General features: G+C 37.2%; 2 protein-coding genes across 8 annotated transcripts in view; one reads left to right on the top strand and one right to left on the bottom strand.

The window, feature by feature from the left end:
- Nucleotides 1-1232: 1232 nt before the first annotated feature.
- NOL8 (nucleolar protein 8) lies at nt 1233-16664 on the bottom strand. 5 transcript variants are annotated; one of them, XM_068694058.1, is made up of 17 exons: nt 16526-16664; nt 15724-15908; nt 15517-15579; nt 14481-14559; nt 14045-14192; nt 13098-13166; nt 10873-12777; nt 10480-10596; nt 9478-9594; nt 9050-9134; nt 7943-8084; nt 6423-6506; nt 5394-5671; nt 3360-3489; nt 2860-2930; nt 2164-2246; nt 1233-1840 (listed from the first exon to the last, which is right to left on the bottom strand). In XM_068694058.1, exons 2-17 carry the CDS (start codon nt 15860-15862, stop codon nt 1787-1789), a joined length of 3564 nt encoding a protein of 1187 aa, XP_068550159.1. In that variant the 5' UTR covers nt 15863-15908; nt 16526-16664; the 3' UTR covers nt 1233-1786. The 5 variants fall into 5 exon arrangements, with proteins under 5 accessions (XP_068550159.1, XP_068550155.1, XP_068550156.1 ...); XM_068694054.1 differs by having other exon boundaries at nt 7943-8087; nt 16526-16663; XM_068694055.1 differs by lacking the exon at nt 16526-16664 and adding an exon at nt 16353-16477 and having other exon boundaries at nt 7943-8087; nt 15724-15910.
- A 160-nt stretch (nt 16665-16824) lies between these two features.
- CENPP (centromere protein P) overlaps nt 16825-24703 on the top strand; it is a 138501-nt gene continuing 130622 nt past the window's right edge. The window contains exons 1-6 of one of the 3 annotated variants that reach the window (XM_068694074.1): nt 16825-17070; nt 17829-17933; nt 18695-18849; nt 19643-19797; nt 20142-20230; nt 23381-23469. In XM_068694074.1, the coding sequence (XP_068550175.1) occupies nt 18713-18849; nt 19643-19797; nt 20142-20230; nt 23381-23469 (470 nt within the window). In that variant the 5' untranslated portion in view covers nt 16825-17070; nt 17829-17933; nt 18695-18712. The remainder of the gene's footprint in view (nt 17071-17828; nt 17934-18694; nt 18850-19642; nt 19798-20141; nt 20231-23380; nt 23470-24703) is intronic. The other 2 variants (XM_068694073.1, XM_068694076.1) reach the window with 2 other exon arrangements.

Raw genomic sequence — 24703 nt, 5'->3', positions numbered from 1 at the left:
AACTTATTGCTAGTAGACTGTTTTCAACCAGGGATACAAGACAAGGTGATGTATGCAACAACTTGTACCCTATATGAACAAGTATTCTGGCATCATGCTCTGCAGCAGTGCACAACTATTTTATTAAAATCAAGCAAGAAAATGAGCTAGAGACAGTGGGAACCACTATAAAAGGTACGTACTGCAGTTATAGACTCCCTTTCACAGATCATTTGATCACAAATTGCTCAGCCTCTACTTGAGAAATGCGCTTAAAGCAATTTCCTTGTGATGATCAGGTCTCTAGCACTACCGTTTATTGATACTGCTTCCCACCTTGTGAGGGATGGCTTCTAAGAGTACTGGAAAAGGAGCATGTTTACATCCGTTAGATTTTACAGTAAATTTAACAGAAACAAAATGTTCACTTGAACTGTTTGCTACCAAAACAGTGTAAACATCAACGAAACCAACTTTTTTTTTTTTGCTAGTAAGTAGAAACAGTATGGCTGTCTTTCAAGAAGACTTTGTACTTCTTTGTGCATACATATTTGTCATGAGAGCCAAAAGGACTACAGGAAAGCAAAATGGAATAGTTGATTATTTTACAAATAAATGCTAGTCATGGAACTTCGCTTGAGCCTTATCTGTAGACCACCATTCTCAGTTACTTCTTTCACACATCCTTGAAAACACATCACAAAATATTTTATCCCATAACACCTTCAGTGCACAGTGTTTCCTTGGCTGGAAATTACTCTTTTTCTGTCTGTCGCAGCTCTTAGATACTACTTTGTTCTGACTTACTTTTGTCAGTAAGGATGTTTCTGCTCAGGCATCCTAAGGCACAACTGAGAATGCTTTCTGAGTACCTTAACTGGCTATAATTCTTTGCCTCTAGTCTCCAACAAAGAATAAACTGATTGGGATCTTCATTTAACCCTGACACTGCTATTGTTCACCATTCTAAGGGGAATTGACCCTTCTTACATTCTAGAGGACTGATCAATCTCCCATCATTGATCCTTACCGTCTGCCAGTCCGTGAACAGCACTTTAAACCAAGTGATTTTCTCCAGGCAGATCACATACATGCTGCAACATGCTGTAGCCTCTAAGTTAATTAGCCAAGAGCCACTACTTCCATAACACTCTGTATTCTGATGTTGTCATGACCCTCTGCCGCAAATATGCTAAATGGATGGAAGAATACATCCTTATATGTAAAATATTCAACAAGCATACAACACCAGCAACATTTGTCCTTAAGATTTATTTACGTATACATGTATATACTCAATTAAAAAGTATAAAAAACAGCTCTGTGAAGAAATACAAATCTACCCATTTCATAAGTCTTCCCACTTATATACATATTTTAATAAGCTTCTGGTAAACTTTTACTCTGAAAATGGGGCATTCCAAGAATTTGTAAAAGGAATCTCAAACAGGATCTCTGTTACATTCAGCTGAATACAGGTTGTATAGTCTTAAAGGTGTGGTACTACCTGTTCTTCATCAACAGCATACAGCAAGGGGGCATGAGAACACAAAAAATAATCCACCGTTTTCTTTGTTCAATGATCAAATTCCCAAAAAATATGCAAAGAAGCGAGTCTCCTTTAAACCGTATAGACAAAAACACACCCAACTTGTTACAATTATTGACATAATAAATATGTAGCTATTTAGAAACAAAGTTTAACAGTCTTTTCCAGTATTGTTTCTTGTTAGATCTTTGAAACATTAGAATTTTGAAGAAGTTGAAGAAAAACATCTCTTTCAAAGAAGAAACATGAAACAAAGACTTATTGTTTTGTTTTCACTTTCCTTCTTGCATCCTTATGTTTCTTCCGGCATTCCTGAAAATATTTAAATTTTAACACAGTATTATGAGAAGTTTCTCAATTCACTCTTAGTCTCAAACATGTTTTTTTCCATGCACTGATGTAGCTGGTGCTGTGCAATACAGACATTCAATGATTTACCAGACCAGACACCACAACATGAAGTTACACACACTGCTATGTTAAAAATTTGTAGTTTCCTTGTAATTGTAAAGTTTCAAGCCCTTCTGAAATTCCCAAATTTATTTTTAATGCAAATTAAACAGATAAGCAGCCCCATTCCCTCCTCACACTGAGCTTTCAGCTAGTTATCAAATAACAGATGTTAAAATACTCACCTCAAGCAATAATCTACGTCTGTCTTCCCAACTATCTTTTTCTTCGCTGAGGTCAACTGATCTACAGAATAACTTGGGGCCCTCTGCACAGAACAAAGAACAAATTAACGTAGTTAAAAACATCTGAATATGATGTCCTTCATAAATTTCACGTGCAAAATAGTAATGAAGTCAGAAGGCCTGTTATTTTCCACATACTCTACCCTTACCCCCACAACACAGTTGATTGAAACAAAATGTGTTATACATTACAGCTTGGCATACTAGAGAAAAATTAAAGGCAGCAGCAGTTTTCTTTATTATGCTGTAATTGCAGTCAATCAGTATCTGTTTCATTAAAGGCTCATCAGCATTATTCCATGCCTATCAAAAAAAATTTATGCCTGTTACAGATTCAGAGCTTGATTTTAACAAGCACTGTAAATCAGATTTTCAAGCTGGAAGATAACAGTACAATAACTATATTAGCTACATAACAACTTTTACATACACTTTTTTTTTTTTAATCAATCAATATATTAACTTGTCTCAGGAAATGAACATAATTTAAAGTTGTCCTGACAATTGCATAAAATACCAGAAGCAACTACATTTTTTTGTACTATGAAATTCATTATATTCACACTCACACAAAAGTAACACCACAAAACACGTTACATAGGATCAAGAACCATATGGGTATAAACCTCATTATACCTTTTAATCGTTCATCATCTTTGGAGAAGAAGAATAACCTAGCACTTACTGCCTGAGGTAAAGAGGAAAACCTAGAAAAATACAAAGAAATTTCAGTGTCATAAAAGTTAGTCTCAAATTCCATTAACACAAATTAAAGCTGCAATGCTTCACAGAAATAGCATGCACTGAAATGTAGCATTACTCCACAACAACCACATACAGCCTTCTGTAAAGAAATGTGCAAGAACACTTGGCATGTATTTGACTTTTGGCCAAAACCACTACCCAATTAAGTTCTCATGCACCAACCCAGAAACTCAATTTTTACATTCAACTTCAACACTGACAGCAGAATTTTGGAATATTATGTTCTGTGCACTAAGGAATGGTTTCCCTAAAAAATTTTTAAAAAATATGCACAATGAAGATACTAGCTTTCCATGACTGGATGGATTGATGCTATTAAAATTCTCATAGCATCATCTACTACCAAGATAACAAATAAGAACAGAACTTGCATTTCTTTGTCCCTTTCACTTTCTGTTGCCTCTGGTTCATCCTCCTCCTCCTCAGAGCTGCTGTCTTGGAAACGTGGATCTTCTTGCCAGCTGACTTTTACAGGTTTTATTGTTTCAATTACGTAGGGCTCTGCAGTAGTAGCACAACAGAAGTCAGTTAACTCACCTCCTTGTCAGTAAAATATTCTACTTAAGAGTGAAATAGTTACGTTGGAAACAACAGATTTGTGCAGGACAAAATCCTCCCTTCACAGATTCTTTGGACAGGTATGAACGTAGTTTGCTCTCTCTAATATTAGTAATTCATCCTCTAAACACACAAGTAGTATTAACACAGCATAGGGAAAAAGTGCACCAACTCCTTTTGAAGTTCACTGTTAGGGCCCATGGTTCTGATCAAGTCACTCTAACCAAACAATTATTATTAACTAATTTGGGAGTAATTGTGACTGTTCATATTTTAACTTGTAGAAGATGGAATATAAGCTTCCTTTCACTATCTTACAAAGTTCCTTTATTAAGAGGCTCACAATGCCTTAGCTTATTCTTTCTGTGTATTCAATCACACTGTTATATTCACATACACGTTCCTGCCTATTAACAGGCAGGGAGTTGCCAGAAGTTCAGTTTAGACATGGTAACTTCCATATGCATCTGAGCTATTACAGCCTCCCTTGGCCAAAAGGACTGAGGTTAGGGGTACTCTCTTCTTTTAGTGTATAAGCACAGCATCTGTGCAGGACTCATCAGGCCAGAGTAGAAAGACAGCTCTTCCTTATACTGCCTCTCTCTGGCAATATGAAGCCAATTCCAAACCCAGAAGTCACTAGACAATGGTAGAGGGGAGGGGGGGGGGGGACAAAAACAAACAAACAAAGAAATACCACCTCAAAAATCTTACTCCAGTGAAAGAACAGAAATTTCTAATCTGGAAAAAGGAAGCATTTGCTGAGGAAGAAAGCAAGTTCAAATTATCCACATCACACAATTTGCACTACAAAAGCCAGACTATTGATTTTCTTCTTTCATGGCTTCCACATGACACACATGATCTTTCTGAAGTCAGGTTAAACAAAAATCACAAAAATTATTGTAGCAACCAAGGTATGTGCAATAGGGTCACACCTATCTTTTTGCTTTGTGTCTACTCAGCAGCAAGCACAGTGGTCCTGCAACCCGTGAATAGGATTTTTATGCAATATAAGCCAATAGTTATTCATAACAAATAATGTAAGACACAGTGTTCAAGTATGGTTCTCAATGCTAAGAAGTTTGTGAAATACAGACTACATCTCCTCACAGATATTTTCCACATTGTTCTAGTGAGGTCACACATTGCTATACTGACCTGTATCACTGAATTTACCATTTTTGAAGTCAGCATTACTGATTGTTTTGTTTTTTATGTCAGTTAACTTCAGTCTCTTTTCCTACAGTATTTCTTACGAAGGGATTCAATATCATTTTTTTCTAATCTTCATTACACGTTCTATTTCCTTACATTGGGTTGCTTTTTTGTTTTTACCTCAATAACACCCCAATAATCACATCATTCAGTTTCAAGTTTCTATGGTTACAATAATGTTAAGCACATGGAACAGTTCATGGATCTTGGGGTCAACTCTAAGATCTTCTCTGCTCATAATACTCCCTGAATTAAGGGATATTTTATTTATACTATCGTGTTGTTTTATATGAATCCTGACTTGACTTGTGTACCATATTTTTTCCTCATGTATTTGAGAAATTCAGTGGATGACTTTTTCCATCACTGTTCAAAAAATAATTAAATAGTATTTCATTTTCAAAACATTATCTCTTGACACTATCCCTTAAAAAAATGGGATGCAAGCATGATTATTCTTGCCAAGATCTTTGTAGTTTAATCCCAATTAAAAGACCACCATAATGATTTTGCATTACTGACTTTAGCCTCTGAAAACTCTCTAGTTTCTGAACCTAAAACATGCTATGCCTGTGTCTGACATAATCAACTCATTCAAAAATCTATTATTACATATATTCTGCTATTACCTTCTTTTACGTGTGACTGATCCACATCATCAAAGAAAGAAAACTTGAAACCACCAGAATTCTGAGCTGTGTTACTCCCATCATCAGGTCCCAGGTTGTCGTGTGGGGTGGATTCCTCTGCATTATCTTTGTCCCAGGGTATTTCTTCTCTTTTTTCTGGTTTGCTCTTTGAAGATCCAAACAACTCTTTTAAATCAACAGCAATATCATAATAGATTTCTTTAGACACTTCAGGCAGTTTCTCACTCTCCTCCCTCTTCTTCTTTCTCTTAGCTTTACTGAAATCAGATTGTTAAAAGATAATGAAACAATATGCGTGTTTTTAAAGGAAAGGTTCCCCAAGAATTTCAGAAATAATAGCAATTATAATAGCAATAGCAATTAATAGCGAGGCTGCTTATCCAAACACATCAATAAGTAGATCACTTAACTACATTTTTTTTTTCCTTCTCTTTCTTAGCAGTTCCAAGTTCTGGCAACAGGATATTCCAAGGTTTATACGCCAGCATGACTGTCCTTTGTGTTCAGACTTTTAACCCCTTTCTTTCCACCTTATACAATTTGCCCACCTTTTGAGGGTGAGCAGCGGGGAGGTGCCTCACGTTTGAATGCATGAAAAGGCAGCAACACTTCTACTTCGTTATGAACTAAATTCTGACTCATCATTTAATACATGACAGTATCTGATCTAAATACTATGATATTTGGGACAGATTTCTTTTCTGGCAAATTAGAAGTTAACAGACAATGCTTTCTCCTCACAGATTTGCAAGTCTCAAAGTCCATGACTTGAAGCAGAGGAAAGCCTGAAGGTGAGAAAGGAGGACAGAAAATAGCACATAGGGAGTAGGGAAAGTATTATGTTATTCGTATTGGTATAGGCCACAATCCTTATTTCAGCAATAACAGGGAGAACTAAGGAAAAAACAGCAGTATGTGTAGGGTCAAAGTCTTTTTTTTGCCGTTTTTGAAAGCCAGCCTTCCAGGGAAAGAAACATTACAATGATAGGTACCAAGCTGTACTATTACCTCTCTTTTTCTGTAGTATCGGGTTTCCTTTCAAAAACCACATGGTCCTGCCTTGTGGGATCATAGCGGAGGGCATTAACATCCCTATAATAATAGAATGGGGAAAAAAAAACAGCAAGAAATCACCCATGAGACACTATAAATGGTCAATTGAAAGCTACCCTAAACCTTTACGGTTAGATTTAGATCCACAACTACTTCTTTATCAAAAAAGCTCCAAACCAATCCAAAATCTAACTGACCAGAAGATACTTTTTAAATGCCTGTGCCTTTCTGGTTCAGGAAAAATTATAAACGGAATCAACTTTAATTCAATTGTGTAATTTTTAATATAAAACACACTTCAAGTTGAGCATTATGCAGTAGAAGCTTGTATCTCCTCAAAAGATAAACAGGTGGAGGCATATCAATAGGTATCCATTCGTAGATAAATATACCAATGTTGCTGTGTATTCCAGTACCAAACATTCCACAAAGTCAAATAATTCAAGGAAACAGAGTAGCATGTTCACCTTCCCGTATGTAAACATTTTGGGGAACTTCCAGATAGAGCAGTCTAATGTTTAGACTGACCCTTATGCAGCCTTACCACAATGCAGGAAGACAGCCATGTACTTCCCCTCCTCTCCCTCAATTAATGCTTACAACTTAGTTAACTGCTTTTAAATAGGTATGCACTATATCATTAACTGGGTATTAGAGAACACCAATGCAATAAATATTTCCTAAAACGATCTCTGCGGCTGTAGCGATCATTTCCCCCTCTGCTAGTCTTTAGAAAATGCAAGAAAATTTACAAAGCAGGCATAGACCTAAATACGATTGTGCAGTAGTCACAATATTTAGCAGCCAGAAGTCAATTCATGCCATTCCAGTAACAACTGTCTGTAAAAGCTGACTGACTGCACATTACTCCATTACACTTAACTCTTAATTTCCACCATTTCAGTCCACAGCCAGACGTAACAAATTACTGACCTAATGAAGACATTTCTCAAAAGCAGAAATACAGATGAGCATAAAAAGAAAAAATCTCCACTGCAAAAGAAGATTCATGTTGTCCCTTGAAAGAAGGATAACTATGTCATTTTTCATGTGTAGGCCAGAGAGAACAATTACCTTCTTAACTCCTATGGAAGTTATGATCTAACCTACTGACCTACTGCCTAACTCACATGTTCTTTGTCTATCTTATTTAAGTTTGTCTTCACAAAGAACAGAACTATCTCACACAGGCAAGGACTTATTAAAATATTAATTCCTAGACACAGTAAATTTTCTACAGTTGGACTGTTGGAAAAACCATAAACAGTCATCCCATCACTTCTTTTTTACCACAGTGATAATTACCAGTTACATAATCTACCGGGACACTCAAGTTGGAAACTGAATTAAAAGCTAACTTCAGATGCACACAACGTAAGGTCCTCTCAGTAAACTAAGAAACTTTAGTTGGGTAATATTGACAAAAATTAAGCCTCCCCAAAATCCCTTCTTCTCTGATAAAAGATGGCCCATACTTGAATTTCTTCGCATTTGTAGCCATTTTAGTTGGTTTGGCATGTTCCAAGTCGACATTCAAGAGGCTTCCCAGTATTTGCAGGTTTCTCTTTTTCTCTGCAGCAAGTTCATCGTCCTCATCTGTCTTCAATGTATTTGTTTCTGCTAATAAGATAAATGAATAAATAAGTACATTTTCCCCACTGTGACTGAAGTAAGTCTGTGAAATTCAATGTATAGCGTTATTACAACAGTAGGAGAGCTCATGCAAATTGACAGGGCACTTCCCTTATTTAAAGCTACTTAGAGGCTTTCTTCCTTGCTGTGCAACTAGTCTTTGATTAGCAGTATTAAGGACACTTATTTCATGTGAAAATCAGACCAGTTATTTACCCTGTTCCCTTTTTTGTACAACCGTGCAACAACTCTGGCAGTGAGAGAGACTGTACAGAAAATCATTTAAGCAAAGGCAGTAGCAGAACTTGGCAAAAGATTAAATTTCAGAAATAAATTCTGAGCCATGAGCAGCAGGTTAACAATTTGTTAGGGGAAAAAAATCTTTAGAAGACTTTTTTTTTTTAATAGCAGAAAAGATGAAAAGGACAAAAAAAAATCTTTCTGACTGCTCAATGGAGAGCACAGTGACTACAAAACCAACAGCTGAAATTGATGTAAAGGTCAAAAAGTTTATTTTAGTTATGTCACCTTAAGTTATTTACCTTAAGAAAAACATGGGCAAAACATTCTGGCATCAGCCTGTATTAAAAAGATCATTTCAAATGTTGACTTTTTAACAAAATTAATATTTCATTTAGCTATTACAAATGCTTTTGCAGCATATATATTTGAGAAAACACAACTACCAGAATACCATACGTATAGCCACAGCACGGTTTGGCTGTTTACTTTGAAGAATCACCAGAAAAACAAGAGGTTAAGGAGCTTCTACAAGGATCCAAAATTAAGGCTCCATTATATACCTCTAGTATTACTGTTAACCAGGAACAAAGTACAAAGTACTTAGGGATATGGTTTAGTGGGGACTGTTAGTGTTAGGTCAGAGGTTGGACTCGATGATCTTAAGGTCTCTTCCAACCTAGAAATTCTGTGATTCTGTACAAGCCTACCTTCTTCTTCACTGTCACTTTCAAGGAATCGAGCATCCATACGAAATCTTTCATCTGTGCCAAACCGGGATTGCAAATTCAAGAGCTAAATAAAATGAAAACCTATTACATGTTGGAAAACAAACCATCAACATACAGTAACCTTCCCCCCAAGTGCTATAAACCCAACATAGTAACAACCTTTAAATGTTGATGCCTTTTCCAGAAATTCCTCCATAGTCAAAAACAATGAGAAGATCAGAGAACTGTCCTCACTTCCCAACACCCATTTTCTCCATAGCTACTGTTCCCTCTTTTTAAGAGAATTCCATTTTAAGTTCATCAAAATCCTATTCAGCAAGAATGCAAACCTATGTATTACATACTTCCAAAGTGGTGTTACAGAGTCTTACCAAAAAAAATAAAATCACATTAATAGATTCACTCACTTTTTCACCAGCTTTGCCTTCAAACTGGGGTTTAATTTTGAATCTCTCATCATCTGTATCATCTTGCTCATCTTCGCTGCTTTCAAAGAGTCTTCCAGAAGTTTTAGGATCAGACTCCTATGTTAAACAAAAAGAATACAGAAAAGGAGACGTTTTCACAACTAACGGAAAATAATTCAGTAATAACTTTGTTCTCGTGCTTTCCAATTTATCTGAAAAAATGCATTGCTAGAACAACCAGCTAGCTTACTCGCCCACGCATTTCAAATCTTACGTTGTTTAGACATTTCACCATTTTGTTTTAGTTTTCCATCAGAAGGGTCTCCTAAAGAAAGATACCGTACAGGGATTCCAAATACAAATGAAGATACATATAACTTAAAAAACAACAACAACAACAACAACAAAAACTTAAGTATGAGGAAAAATTAGGGAAGAAGATTTTATTTCGATAGTAAAGATGGCCCTAACCTTGCCTTTTTTTTTTTTTCAGGGGGTGGGGAAAATACAGTCTGAGGAATCTGCTAAATAAGGTGTTGATTAAATAAGCTTTAAAGATGAAGCCCCACACAATTTCTTTGGACTCAAATATCATTTTAAAAGCAAGACACTTCATTAATCCAGATTTTTTGTCCAGTGTTGGAAAGAACAATAAGTCTTTCTACAGCACTACCTTCCTTTGACCGAAAGCAGTGAAATTCAAAACTACTTATGCTCTATAACCTAAATATTCTTTTTCTTTTAATCAAAGTTAAAACATCTTGCATACAGATCTCCATCTCCTTATAAGGTTTCAAACATCTCCAACTTTGTCAGATGCACAGTCAATTCTTTGTAACCTGTTTCATGTTGGCTAAAAAAGAATTATTCCTGTTAGTTCAAAACTTCTTCATTTACTTTTTTCTATCACCACACTATGAAAAATAGTCTTCAAAACAAATGGCACAGTCATATCCATATGAAACTTCTTCACACAATACTGGACTTCTTAATAAAACTTACTTTTTCATGCACATTTCCCAAACTCTCATCTTCCTTCAAGATCTCATCCACTTCAGCTTCACTTTCCACATCCGAATCAAATGTGATGTGTTTACGCTTGCTTTCTGGCTGGCTATCCTATGTAAGAATAAAACTGTCACGTTAAACATTAAATATTCACTACAGTCACACAGAAGTAACTCAGATATTTCTATGACATTACGGGAGGAATCTACTGTTCCTTTTGCACCTCTAGAGACAGCCCAGGAATTAGATAGGCAACATTCTGTACGAACTCTGAAAACCGGCAACATTTAAAAATTTAATAGGGGAATTCTTGAATATACTTTAAAATAATTTATTTTCCCTTTGCTTTTACTGTATACTATTCAGATAAAAGTTGAGTGTAATTACCAGATTTGAAAGAGCTCCTTGAATGACTTTCTTCTGTAATTCTCTCTCTTTCTGTCTCTCTTCTAGAGCTGCCAGCCTCCTCTGGTTATCCTGCAATTGTTTCTTTTTTGTATTAGACTCCTTTGAAGCAGTACCATGAAGCTCCTTATTTTCCAAGAGACTCGTCTTCTTACTTTCACATTTCTTAGCTTCACATTCTGAACTTGTGTTGCTTACAACCTTCTTCATTTTGTTTGAAAGCAGTTTTGGGCTTTTCAGTTGTTGTTTCACGCGTTTCTGCAACACTGCAGTGTTACTATCCATGTCACTGCTCTTACCTTCACTGCCACTGGTGCTAGGAGCAGCATCTCCATACTCTAAGTTTTGGTCTTCCTGCAAATAATTTGTCCTTTTCCTCTTTCCTTGTAAGCGTGGCTTGCAAACAGGCCGATCATTCTCATTTACTAAGGAGACAGCATCTGATAACTTTTGCTGTTCACAAGGCTCACTTTGTTCATTTTCCTTGCTGATATCAAGAGAATAAAAAGGATGGTTCTTGGATTGCCCTTCAGAGGGCTTCTGCCCACAATAAGGAATTGAAGCTTCAACACCTAAACTTTCTACAGACTTCTTTAAACCAGTGCTGTCCTTAGTTAACTCTTTTTCACAAAGGGACCGCATTCCTCTGAAGGGCTGGTATTTCAAACACGAACCGTTTTGTCTCTTGGAGCTTTCCTCATCAACATTGTTCTCCCCTTGTAAAATGGCAGCAACTATATCTTCAGGACAGATGCACTTCTTTTTAACTGCAGGGGGAGGTCTAGAAAGTTTTGTTTTACATGTGACGTTGCCCTTAGCATTTTCTTCCACGCTGCACTGACTAGAGCTCTGTGCGTTATCCAATTCTTCGACTGATGTCCCAGAGTTCTCCGTAGCTAATGCTTTTAGGTCATCTAATGTGAGGTCTAGACGGTAACAGTTTCGCATCATGGATTCGTAATCAGAACTGATTTCAGACTCCCCTTTCTCAGACTCTGAATAAGAACTTTCACTATCGCTTGTCTTTGTTGTACTTGGCAAGGCAGAAATTTTAGGTTTTCTTACTTTCCCTTCTCTTACAGTTCTGTGGGTTTTCAGTGAGGAGTCATTTGCCAAATCACATTTTTTATTAGTTAGTATTTCTTTTGTTTCCACCACTGCCAGTTTAGAGTCTTCTAAAAATGCAGTTTTCATGCTACTTGGATCTGAACCTTTACTCTCAGCAATAATCTCATCTGTATCTGCTGAATCATAACCATTATCACATTCCACAGTCTCTTTCTCTTTATTATTTCCTTTGACAACTTTCTTTGTAGCGTCTAGATTGCCTAAGGACCAGTGAGTATTGTACTTTAACTCAAAATTAACTCCAACAATTTCCAAGTGGTCACCCTCAGTCTCAATGTCTGCTTGCTGTCTTTCCATCCCTTTCTTTACCATTGTTCTAATTTCCTCCTCAGAATCAATGTCACCATCAGAAACATGCATTGTATTATTCTGAGAAGAAATCCTAGAATTATTGGTTTTATCTGTTAAAGAGCCTCGCCCTGGTGTTCTCCTATAAAGACTGCTTGACGGAAGCAATTCAGACCCCTCACTGGATTTGGTTTTTGATCTTTGATCTAGCTGTGAAGAGTTTATGTTTTTAGAATGCGGCCAGCACCCAGAAGGGGGCGCTGCTGATCCATTCACACCCTCACTGTCCAGTTGTCTCAGCTTTTTAGGTTGTTTCTTAGTTACAGGGAATTCTCCTTGCCTCTTCTTGCTTATGCTGTCATCTTTCTCTTCCAAATACCAAGTAAGCTTGGATACAGGAACTGCATGTGTCAAGTCTTGCTCCAGCTTTCTAAGGTTGTGGCAGTATTTTGATGGGTCATATTTCACAACGTTAGTCTTAGTTAAGGAATAAGAACAATACAATTCTTCCAGCAGAGACTTCCAATCTCTAGGAACAAGCTAAAATCTAAGTGAAAGAACAATGAGTTCTTTTAACGGTATGACAGTATGCCTTTAAACAAAGGAATTGCAATCTAAAAAAAAGTTATTCAAATCACACAGATTTATTGCAAGATTTACTTAAGGGACTCCGTAAATTAAAACTAGTAGTCAATGTGAAGACCCTTAAGCAGATAAAACAGAAACAGTTACCCATACAACAAAAGAAAGAAGAGCATGGTGTCTATGCCCAACCAGTACAAAAAGGATATTTTATTTTTTTGTTGATTCCTAAGGCGAAGAATGGGTAGGACTCTACCAAACTTACCCACAACCCAATTCTGAAAGGAAAGAGAAATAAATTCAGTATAAAACAAAACAAAAAAAGGAGATGAAATAAACCTGGAGTAAAACAAGGTGTAGATTCTTTGGTAAGAAAGAACCATCTGTGATCTATTTATTTTTTGTTTCCCTTACTAAGATATTTTCATAGTGTGCAACTTAAACAGATTCCTTCTTAAAAGAAATCACAACAAAAAACATACAATAAGACCAATAATTATCTACGACCTGCAAATAATGACAAAATACAACCAAATTTCTTTACAAGTAAGATGCTTAATATAAAGCTTCTGGCTTATGAATTAACAATGGTAACTATATGGACGGTATCACTACCCCTTCTCCTTTCTTCCCCTCCTAAGTACCAAATTCAAAATCCCCCACACTTTCCAAAAACCAAAGTGTAGAATAAATAAATTTAAAATTTTGTGGTAAATATCTTTGTTTCCTAAGTTTGCATGCTCAACAATTTTGTTCAGTCTTACTTTTAAATGTATTGAAGCACAGAGAACAGCCCCTGACAGCCCAGCCATCCAAAACATGTATTTTCTATAAAAACAAGTACATATGCTCTTTCTATGCTCTTAAGAGTGACATGAAGACATTCAGGCATTAAAGGGTAATGAAGCATTTATTAATTTAACTTGACAGAGGACTGCATGATCAAGATTATTTCCAGTCATGACAAAGAACAACAAAGATATCCTGCTTGTCTACATGTAAGGCATTTCTTTTGACTACTTCACAAAGCTGGATTGTCACACTTCTACAAGTTTCTTTACAGACAGCATAAAGATTTGACATAAATTGAGATGCAATAAACTTGTGCCCAATTCTGTTTTTTGTTTTAATTCTCTACAGATCTACCCCACCATACCTTATGGTCTGGCACCTCTGTACCTGGTACTGCTTTCATGTGAAAGTCTACAACTCCAGCCTTTTTCAGCGATTCTAGCAAAGTCGTTTTGTCGTTTGTCTGTGTTTTTTCTTTCTGAAGCCTCGCTTCCTCTCTCTCCATAGCAAGCCTGTACCAAAAAGTACATCACACCTGTAAAAAGATCTGCCCATGTGCTAAATTGTAACTGGCAGTGACCATCTCCCATAGAACAGTAAGCATTCACTACTTAAATTAACATATTTCTGATTATAGTTGATCTTTAAGAGAAAATATGTGCATCAACAGTCTACCAACATCAATAAAAATTAGAAAGAATAAGAGTGTAGCAGATGCATGAAAAATTGCCATAATATTGGTAGTTAAACATAAAAAGGGTAATTTCAGTAAAAACATACATTTGTTTATTGATTTTTACCTATGCAAAAAGCTTTCTTTGGCCAACTCGACTTGCAGTGTCCCTCCTTTCCATTTGGCTTTATTTAAAATTGATATGCCTGTGAAACAAGGAGACTATAAATTAGTATCTTTTACATTAAAAAATTCACTTTGAACTTAACTATGCCACCTTCTACAATAGCTTGAGGTTTCTTTAGTATCATCTTATACCGCATTAGACATTTAAGTTTGCATATGAAAAGCGTAATATCCTATTCTTCAACAAGGACATCCACATCCAAAATTAAAGTTCTGAGATGAGAAGCATTATTCAAGTCTGTACAGTACAGTTCAAACACCGATGTGAAGATTCAAATACATGTACGACAAAGTTTCTATGCTAATGTCAGATAAACTCTTCTGTACTTAACTTCTTACTTATTTTTGTAAGATACAGTTAATGAGCACAAAAAACAGTTAGGAAAACTGTTCTACTTGGAACTTAAAGAACTGCTGGGTTAGCTTTTAGTTGATCTCAAAGAGTTGATCTCTTTGTAATGGCTGTATTCTCCAAATACAGGGGCACGTTACCGATCCCTCTCTTTAGGTAAAGGTACCTTTCATCTGGTGTTTTACTGCTACATACATGTATTACACAGGTAATTTTAAAACTTCACAAATAATTTTGTAATCCACCTATTTTGGAATTTGTAAGACTGCTGTAACAGAAGCATGTTTATGGAAACTCATTCTGGACTACCTTTCATATTGAGTTTCTTCTACTGTTTTATGGATTCTGCAAGTATTTGAAACACATTTCCTATACTTTTTGATAAAAGGGCTAGAACAAACAAATAAAATCACCTCTTCAATCTGCTAGCATCTGCTCACTGAGAACTCTAGCAAAAACAGCCTCCATATACTGCCACTTAAAGCAAGTGAATCAAGTATGACAACAGAATGAAACAAGCTCTGCCTTGACCATGTTCTGGCTTGACATCAGATGAACCATCAGTAACGTAATTTGGTTCAGGAACATAACATACTTATAAATAAAATGAAAAGAATATACTTACATTTTTTAAGATCTGTTTCAGAAATGTTGGCAGTGATGTAAGCAAAAGTTTTCGTAGGGTTCCCTGCTCAATGATAAACATTAATTTAATTTCTATGTAACTTTAACATTTATTTCCTGAAAATAAAGTATTTCTGAAACAAGAACAATATTTCACACTATGAGTTGAAGCACAACCCACTTTTAAAGAACAATATAAAACTGTTACCCTGGTCATCTTTTCTGGTAATAATCTCTACATCCGAAACACGTCCAAACTTGCCAAATCTTTCCTGTAGTTCAGCCTTAGAAACTGTATGGCCAAGACCTCCAACATAAAGACGTTTTGAAGCTTGTTCCTTCTCCATATTCAAGAAGTCAGGCTGTCACATCCATAACACGCACTCTGCTTTTCTGTAAAATGACAGCAATAGTTCCAATTATGAAACAAATCATTCCATTGAAATTGCTCCACAAAGAACCTTTGAGAAGAGGGCACCTTTGCTTTGGACTAGGTAACGTGCTCTGCTCCAGTCCTGTATCAGCAAACTATCAGCAAGCATTGCTGTATGCTAGGGCTTATCTTTTACCTTAAAGTGCATAACTTGCTGCACAACAGTACGCGTGAACAGCTCGGCATTCCTTTTGCTTCTCCCCCTGGTATCACAACTCAAAGCTTGCAAGTTATCAAGCTTTTACCTGTAACTTTTAAGCTAGCAATACCAGAACTAACGGTTAGGAATACAACCTGTGTGGATTGGTGCAGATGAAGCTCAAGCCCTCCCACACCTCAGAATTTCTTTACAGAAATCAAGAAGTTGAGCAGTAGAAACACTGAACTGAGAAACTGCTCTTCAGTATTTCTTGGCGCAAGGGGCCGGTCCCTCCTCGCTGCGCGTCTCGTTCCAGCACAAGTGGCAACAAAAGCACAGCAGGGGAAAGGCCGAGCTCACCCCCTTGTTTTCCAGCACACACACACCAACACCAACACGATTTAAGCCCCCCCAGCCCCAGCCCCGGCCGCCGCTCACCGCCTCCATGTGCGCTCCTCACGGAGCCGCTGCCGGTGCCGTCCCCCTCTCAGCCCTTCCCGGCGCCGTCTCCCCGCAGGAGGGTTCCGCCTCCCGCTGCTCCGCCCGCGCTGCCGCCGGGCTCCTGTTGGCGGCCGGTCAGCTTTGGGGGGAACACAGGGCTCCGGGCACGGGTCGCAACCAACTCTGAAGAAAGGTAGAGGGGGGTTTTCCCCAAGGTAGAAGCCAGAAAATTAAAGGAAGTAGCCACATCAACAAGCCTGTTACTACTCATCTCATATAGAAACCTCAGCATCTGTCCTTTCAGATGCTTCGCTATTCCTCAAGGGCGCAACGAAAGCCCGATGCTGCGGCTGGCTCCCCCCTCTCCGGCAGCAGCAGTGGTAGCTCCCGGTGCGGCGGCGGGGCGGGCTGGGCGCGCAGTTCGAAGGCGCGGCGCGCGCGGCGGCCGTTGGAGCTGCGCGCGGGCGAGAAGCTGAGGGGGTCGACCCTGAGGCGCTGACACACGCTCGGGACGAGGAGAAAAAACTGCTGTGCCCGTACAGGTACGTCTCGCTCGGGTAAGAGGAAGCGCTGCTGTCTGCCGGAGGCGATGCTCTTTGAATTCCTGAGGGTCCCCGGGCTCTGCGGCTCCTCCCGAAGCTTTAACCCCGCTGCCAGCCCCGCGGCGGCTTCGTTGGTGCTGTTCCAACGGCCGCGCCCGTGTGGTGAAAAGGAGTTCGCTGGCACGGGAAGCTTCGGCTATAGCGACCTCCCGAGTGTTTTCCCAAGGCGCTCTCTGTTAAAGCCATGGTGTTTGTCAACGCGTTCTATTTACAGAACCACAGAATTTCTAGGTTGGAAGAGACCTCAAGATCACCGAGTCCAACCTCTGACCTAACACTAACAGCCCCCACTAAACCATATCCCTGAGCTCTACATCTAAACGTCTTTTAAAGACTTCCAGGGATGGTGACTCCACCACTTTTTGTTTTGAATGTTTTCATATATATGTTATTCAGATGCCATTTCTTGTGAAGTAAATCAACAAAATCCCATTTTCCCCTCATCCCTTTTTATTGAGCCACGTTAGTGTGGTTGCATTCAAATACATCAGTGGTTATGTGCAAATGCACAAAATAAAGTTAGATTTTTTTTTTTCCTATTGAAAGCTCTAATGCATCGGTGCGTAACATTCTCTGCAGTCCTTTGAATGTGTTGTGTCTAAACTAGTGTGCTAATCTCAAGGTGTTTTTTTCTCTTAATGGTATTTACTTGTTTTGACTTACTCGAGAAAGATGTTTGTTTCTTTGTATCCTTTTAGTGCTGTTTCCATGAGAGGCAGATTGTGCTCTTGCCCTGCATAAGAGTAGCTGGGCTTTGTTTAACCAGCTGGCAAGCACAGCTGTGCTCACTGTGAGAAACTAAGGTGTGTTTCATCACAGGATCAGGTGGCTCATTAGGTGAATTGCTCACAACTGGAATCTGTTTCCACACCTGCCTGGGACTGCTTTTTATCTGTAGAACAGGTTGATGTTCTGTAATGGCAAGTTGGAAATACCCAGGAAATCTACTGGATGAAATCATGATTAGTTAAAGATTCTAAAAGAAAACCTTTGATTGCACTGGGTTCCTGATTTAACTTCTGTATCTATAGGCTATGCAGAGATTTGTGTGTTGATATTGGTCTAAAAATTATCTTTGGGCTTAATGAATTAAGCTTTTGAGGAACTAATACAACAAAATCACCGTGTATGCTTGTAGACTGCTATCTTTCTAATGGGGCTTCATTGGGGTTACACTGATGACAAAGTACTGTAGTATCAAGAGCACGTATTGTTGCTTGCCTTCAAGCCTAATTCTGTTTTCAGGTTGATGATAGAAGGCTTATATGTCAGTGTAATCTTCTGTAGCAAACAGGATTGTTTAATTCTATAGGATTCTTTACTGTGGTGTACGTTATTGTATTTGTCAAATCTACCCAGGATATTTTAAAAAATGTATGCATCAATTCTTTAGTTTTCAGAAGACATAGGATGTAATTGAATTCTCATTTTGTGGTGGGAGAATTAATTGCCTAATGTTATATTTTCATGTTTAAATTAATTCTTTGGATAAAAATAACTGATTTTGAATATTGATCAATTCTGTGGGGAGGCCTAAGAGATATACTTATTTTGTTTTACCTAGTCACTTTGATTCTGAGAAATGGAGAACAATGTTTATAAAGTTTATGAAGATGAAATTCAGCTGCTAGAAGAAGAGATTAAACTGTTGGCTGAGAAGTATGACGACCTAAAACAGGAATCCACCTTTTATTCTGATGAAGAGATACTAACATCAATGTACGTTGTTTTCACATGTTGGAATAATAACATTTTTTTGTCAAAAGTCTTGGGTAAAGCTTTTGCCTGTATGTTATGATACTAGGACTTCCCTTATGTTATTTTTACAGTGCTATCTCATTTAGGACATGGGTCACATTAAAAATAAAACATTAAAAAGAATAAAACATTAAAAAGAATAAGTAAATATTTTATCGTCTTTTTATTTCCATCTGATTTTTATTTATTTTGTAAAAGGCAATCATTGTGGGTCAGAGCATAGTAATGAATATGCTGTGGTGTGGGCCCCACAAAGCTGTTGACCACAAAGGCCATGTGTTTCATTATAAAGAATGAAACAGCTCAGTTGCATGTTTATATTAAAAAAACAAAAACAGTGGCATGTACAGATGGGACTAGCTATATGCTAAATAGCAGGGCATATTTACTATAGAATATCAGTTAAATAATATACATGTATACTCCATATCCATAGATAAACTATGCCATTTAGGTTACTAAAGGCATCACAACTCACTCTGATTGTATGTCCATCCAAGTAGATGATACATCACAGTTTATAAGAAAGACTGTGTTTACTTGGCAGCAAATGTGAGGTCTGTAGATTAGAATTGCTTATTGTTACTGTAATATGATCTAACTGAAATTTAACTCACTGCTAGCTGATCTTGGTCTGAAAATCATCAGAACAAATTACAAATGTCTTTTATTTAACAGTATTGCTGTACTGATTTAATAAAACATGTTCTTAACTCTGGATCTTTTACCCTTTTATTTTTTTCTTTAATTCTAGAAAATTATTCCAAAAAGAATTTCAGGGAGAATCTAAGGGAGAATGTCCATCAGACCTGAAAGCTCAGCTTGAAAGTCTAGAGAGAGAGATGTCATTTTTAATGAAGTTTACTGGTATTCACTTCACAAGTCATTCCAAGAAAACACTGGAAAAAAGTAAGCATTTTTGTGTCTGTTACTAGTGCTATACTGAGCATGCTGTTTAAGATCATGCATCCACAGATATTTTAATTCCACTTTAAATGGTAGCAGAAAAAAATTAATGTATTTCAAAACAATCACCTTAATTGACAAAAAAGTTTCTGAGCAAATACTGTATTTTGCATAGTGGGAAAGTGAAATACTACTATGAAATTAGTTTTGTTTTCTTAACATATTTAACTTGATTTCATAATCTGTATGATTGATAGTAACATTTGGTACTTTAAGTATGACTAATGGAAGAAATGCAATAGTTGTATGGGATTATGGTATCTTGTTAACTTTCTTCTTTATAACAGATGAAAACAGAACAGTGCAGAAGCACAGATTGTCAGGGAATTGCCACTCTCTGCCTTTTCAATTGGAATTTCAGCTTCTTGAAACACAGGTAATGACCAACGTGTGTTTAAAAAAAAAAAAAAAAGGCAACAAACAAAACTTCAGATGGATAAATGTCTATAGCTACTTTTCACCTGAAAACTTCAACTGGTATGTTGTCATTATGATTGCCTGCGCCTCCTTAATTAAAGCCTCAGTGAATTGTTTTTACTCTATAACAGGTGGACCCAACTTTTGGATTCCATGTGCATGCAGGCAAAATAATTTTGAAGGTCAGGTTCTGCATCCAGTCATGAAATTCTTATCAAACTCTTGTGTAGTCTTTTATCTTGAACTGGAGACTGGAAAATTCAAAATCCCACCTCTTAAGGGAACTGAGGAAAAACTAAAACAATATAAATCTGAACAATTACTTTTTTTTTTTTTTTTTTACTCTGGTTATGTTCTTACTCTCTTTGCTAGTGTGAATAGCTATTACATCACAGGGATTGTATGGAAATTACTGATTAATGATTACTGGTTTTCTGCAAGGAAGCTGTAGTCAGAACCTTTTAGCACAGAATTCAAAATGATAAATGGTAGAAATCAGCTTCTACTCCAATTTGTAATAATCAGGAGATTTTCTTCTCAAGAAAACTTGATTTATGGATCAACTTTAAAGGTACCTTTTAAATAGAATGCTTATACAGATAGTGTTAACAATTGCTTTGCTATGTAAATGTCCTTCCTAAGTTTAAGAAAAGCCCTTGTGAATTTAGGAAATGAGTATTTAGATATTCACATGTGGGTTGTGTAATTTGAAACTGCAAGAGGTCAGCTGAATGAAGTTATTCTGCCACCTCTTAAGTCCACACATTGCATGGATCTTGTGTGCCTGGTGAAAAAAATTTACCATTTGTTTGTGTAAAACTGCACTTAGCTTTGAGCATGGAGAGAGTCTGCATCAATTGTGGGACTTCATTAGATTGCTGTTGGTTTCTCACCTATATGCTCCTTCTTTAATTTTTTCCAAAATTTATGTTAACTAAGCGCAAATGAATAGACCAGTCGATTTAGGAGTGCATTCACAGTGCTTAAATCTGTTGTACCACGAGATGGCAATACTTACCTACCTAACGCCTAAATCATGTAACCCCCAGCACTCAAGTAAGCTATTTGTTTCTTTGAGAGCAGGTGATATGTAGAAAACTGTGTGTATGCGTATTAAAAATCAAACCTTCCATTGAAAAAAAAAAATAATACATCATTTTATTTTTTTTTTGCATGGCCTAATTTCTTTAATAAAAATACATAGCACCTGCAGCTTACAGTTTAAAATACAATGCAGTGCGTCTTCAGACAAGACTAATAAGGCCTGGAAACTTTTTTTTTTGGTGCCTCAGGCTTCTTGCATATTAAAACAGAAGTAGGCATATCTATTCTAATATACAGCATTTACAGTTGTATTTAAAGTAACCTGTACTGAGATCAGCATGGGCGAGATAATGTAAAGTTGCAGCTAGTTTTACCCATTCTGAGAAATAAAAGAAAACAGCTTTTTGGGAAATGCTCAGTAGACAACAAATACGTTGGTATGCAACAAAAAAACATTTTTATTCGCACTAATCAGCTTGATCTGTTTAATCTAGTAAAGTTGTCATAGTTAGCTCCATAGCATCTTAAATTAAGCCAATTGGTATACAGTAACAAATTAAGAGGTAATTATCTCTAATTTTATGTATAGATAGCTTTTAGCATGAATGACATTTAACATTTTATTCCAGGCTACAATTTTACAGAGGAACAGACAGATCTGAGTCGAGTTCACTGTGGCTAGCTTTCAGTGATTGAAGTTGATCATTAATGGAGTATTGGTCACTCACCACCTGACATATTCTGCATCTTACCTGTTTCTTTGGTTTTGGTGCAGAGTCAGACCGGCATATAGCTTATATCTCAAAGCTGGCTAGTGTTTTGCCAGCTTGGAGTGCAAGCTTATTTGTACACTCTTATGCAGAGATAGATGCTTATGAAGGTCAGAATGTGGATGAAGAAAGCAGTTTAATGTAAAAACATTTATTATTTCCACTCCAACTGCTGTTGGGTATTACAGGACATGTACAATTAGCTTGAAAATCTGCTCAAACAAGTCTAAAACTGTTGAGAAAGGAATCATTCAAGAGTTGCATTCTTCTAAAGAACTTTACAATTAAATCTTTTTATTTGACCCCTAGATGGCATCTTGGCATATGTTAATAACCTATTTCCTGGAAAACCAGTACTCTTACAGGGTAACACGTTAGCTTATAGCTGCTACCAGCTTCTCTACAGCTCCATGCATACGTTGAACCTTATGCTCTAAATTTCTTTTTTTTTCCCTGAAGTTACTTGCTCAAAACATTAAACTTTGTAGTATCTTGGCTTGCTTTTTCCATCTTTACTGATGGCAGTGTTAGCAGTACTTCTGTCCAACCTGCACTAGGGATTGCTGCAGTATGTTTGCGTTTGCCTTCAGCTTGTCCATTTAGTTTCCTCTGTTGCCATTCCTTTGTAGTGACTGGGAATAAGAAAAAGTACAGTCTTCAGGATTAAGTGAAATATTTGCTATGGTCTTCAAGCCATTATTTTAAGCCTTTTCATTCTCTGTTATCTAACGTTTACCTCTGTGTTTAAGAATGTGGAGGAAAAAAATAATTATTTTGGCTTCATTACTATATGATCTTCTTTTCTGAATGTTTTTTATATGCTGTTAGGTATTTTAATTTGGAAACATTTTAATTTTATTATAATGTATTTATCCCTAAGTTTTGTTTGTTTTATTAATTTAGGATAGCATGAATATGTTTCCTAGATGAAACATTATACTTGAGTTTTCTGGTTTATGTGACAGCTAGGAAGGTGTTGTGCTGGAAAATATGAAGAACCTTAAAGAAATGGAAATGACATGGAAGGCAGTGGATACACCTCTCATAAATAAGTCTTCTTTTATACATGTATGTTCTCTGTGTTGAGTAGTTGAGTTATTCTAAAAGCCTTGCTGTCTGCATGATACTGATATTGTTGAAATAAAAAAATCACAGAAATGGGATGTATTTTAAAAAATGTTGACTGTTTTTGTGTTCAGAAGCATTTGCATATGTTTTTGTATATTTTATATATAAATACATTCTTTTTCTTGGTAGAGAAAATTCTAAAATACCTCATTCTTTCTCCAATCCAGAACAAAGAGAATGTATCTGCTGTTATTACTGATTTCAACATTAGAATGGAATCTGAAGAATATTCAGACTTAAGCAAGTTTGTGTCCAGGTAAGGTGGACTCTTTTCTTTAAGGAGACTTAATGTATGGGATATCTGATACTAAAGGCAATACCGAATCTTCATGAAAATTGCTTGCAGTCAGTTTCTTTGCTTGGTAATGTACTGTTAGCCCAACCTGAACACTTCTAAGCTCTACTCTGTATCCTTCTGGAGAGAAGATGAAATGAACATCATTTTTAAGGTCTGAAAGGGCTGATAGGAATTCTTGTTAAACGGAAACAGGTTCTGGGTTGTAATATGTTTTAGCTGTTTGTAATTGTTTGGTTCAGATAAAGATGCAACAAGCTAATCTCAGAGCATTTTCATTAACGTAATCATGAAGTTATCTGTTACTCAGATGTGTATATGAGTTGCAGATGTGCAATGACAGCTAAACTTGGATGAGGAATGGCTAAAGTGTAATACAGAGCCCCTCTCCAGTACTTGCGTGCTACTAATTCTCTGCTCGATATCCTATTTCTCATCTTTATATCTGGATTTTTTCATTGATGTTATGTAAGAAAATAAAAAGGTAGAAAATAGTTTAAAAATTTGGAGTAGCGTATTTGCACAATGGCTTAAAAAAACAAATGCTAAAACTCAAGTGCATTACTGCATGCTACTCTTGACTATTTTCTGGAGGATGTCAGCTTTTGGTATGCAGGATGAATAATGATCAAATGATTAGTCTCTAGTATTCCACTGTGAAATCTGCTGGCAAACTATGCTGGGAACAAATCTATTATTTCATAGAATCATTATAGAATGGTTTGAGTTGGAAGGGAACTTTAAAATCATCCAAATCCACCACCACCCCTCCACCCCCCCGCCCCCCTGCCATGGGCAGGGACGCCTCCCCCAAGCCCAGGTCGTCCCCAGCCCCATCCAGCCTGGCCTTGAGCATTGCTGGGGATGGGGCAGCCACAGCTTCCTGGGGCAGCCTGGGCCAGGGCCTCACCACTCTCAGAGTGAAGAATTTCTTCAAAATATCTCATTTAAATCTACCCTCTTTTAGTTACCCCTTGTCCTATCACTTAGCTCCTTGGTAGAGTCTCTCCCAAGCTTTCTTGCAGGCACCCCTAAGGAACTGGCAGGTGTCTATACAGCCTTCTCTTTTCCAGTCTGAACAACCCCAGATCTCTAGCCTGTCTTCATAGGAGAGGTGTCCCAGCCCTCTGGTCATCCTCAGAGTCCTTCTCTGGACTTGCTCCAACAGGCCCCTGGCTGCCTTATGTTGGGGACC

The sequence above is a fragment of the Anas acuta genome, chromosome 11 (genome assembly GCF_963932015.1).
Source record: "Anas acuta chromosome 11, bAnaAcu1.1, whole genome shotgun sequence".
Lineage (NCBI taxonomy): Eukaryota > Metazoa > Chordata > Aves > Anseriformes > Anatidae > Anas > Anas acuta.
Note: the sequence above shows the minus strand (reverse complement) of the source record. Positions and strands in the feature narration are given on the sequence as shown.

What these genes read in the sequence shown, in the direction of transcription:
- NOL8 (XM_068694054.1), bottom strand. Translation starts at nt 15,862, where the DNA reads ATGGAGAAGGAACAAGCTTCAAAACGTCTTTATGTTGGAGGTCTTGGC. An exon ending in AAAGAAAGCTTTTTGCATAG is followed by an intron (nt 14,193 to 14,480) that starts GTAAAAATCAAT and finishes TTTTTGGTACAG; the next exon opens with GCTTGCTATGGAGAGAGAGG. An exon ending in AGATGATGAACGATTAAAAG is followed by an intron (nt 2,247 to 2,859) that starts GTATAATGAGGT and finishes TGTTCTGTGCAG; the next exon opens with AGGGCCCCAAGTTATTCTGT.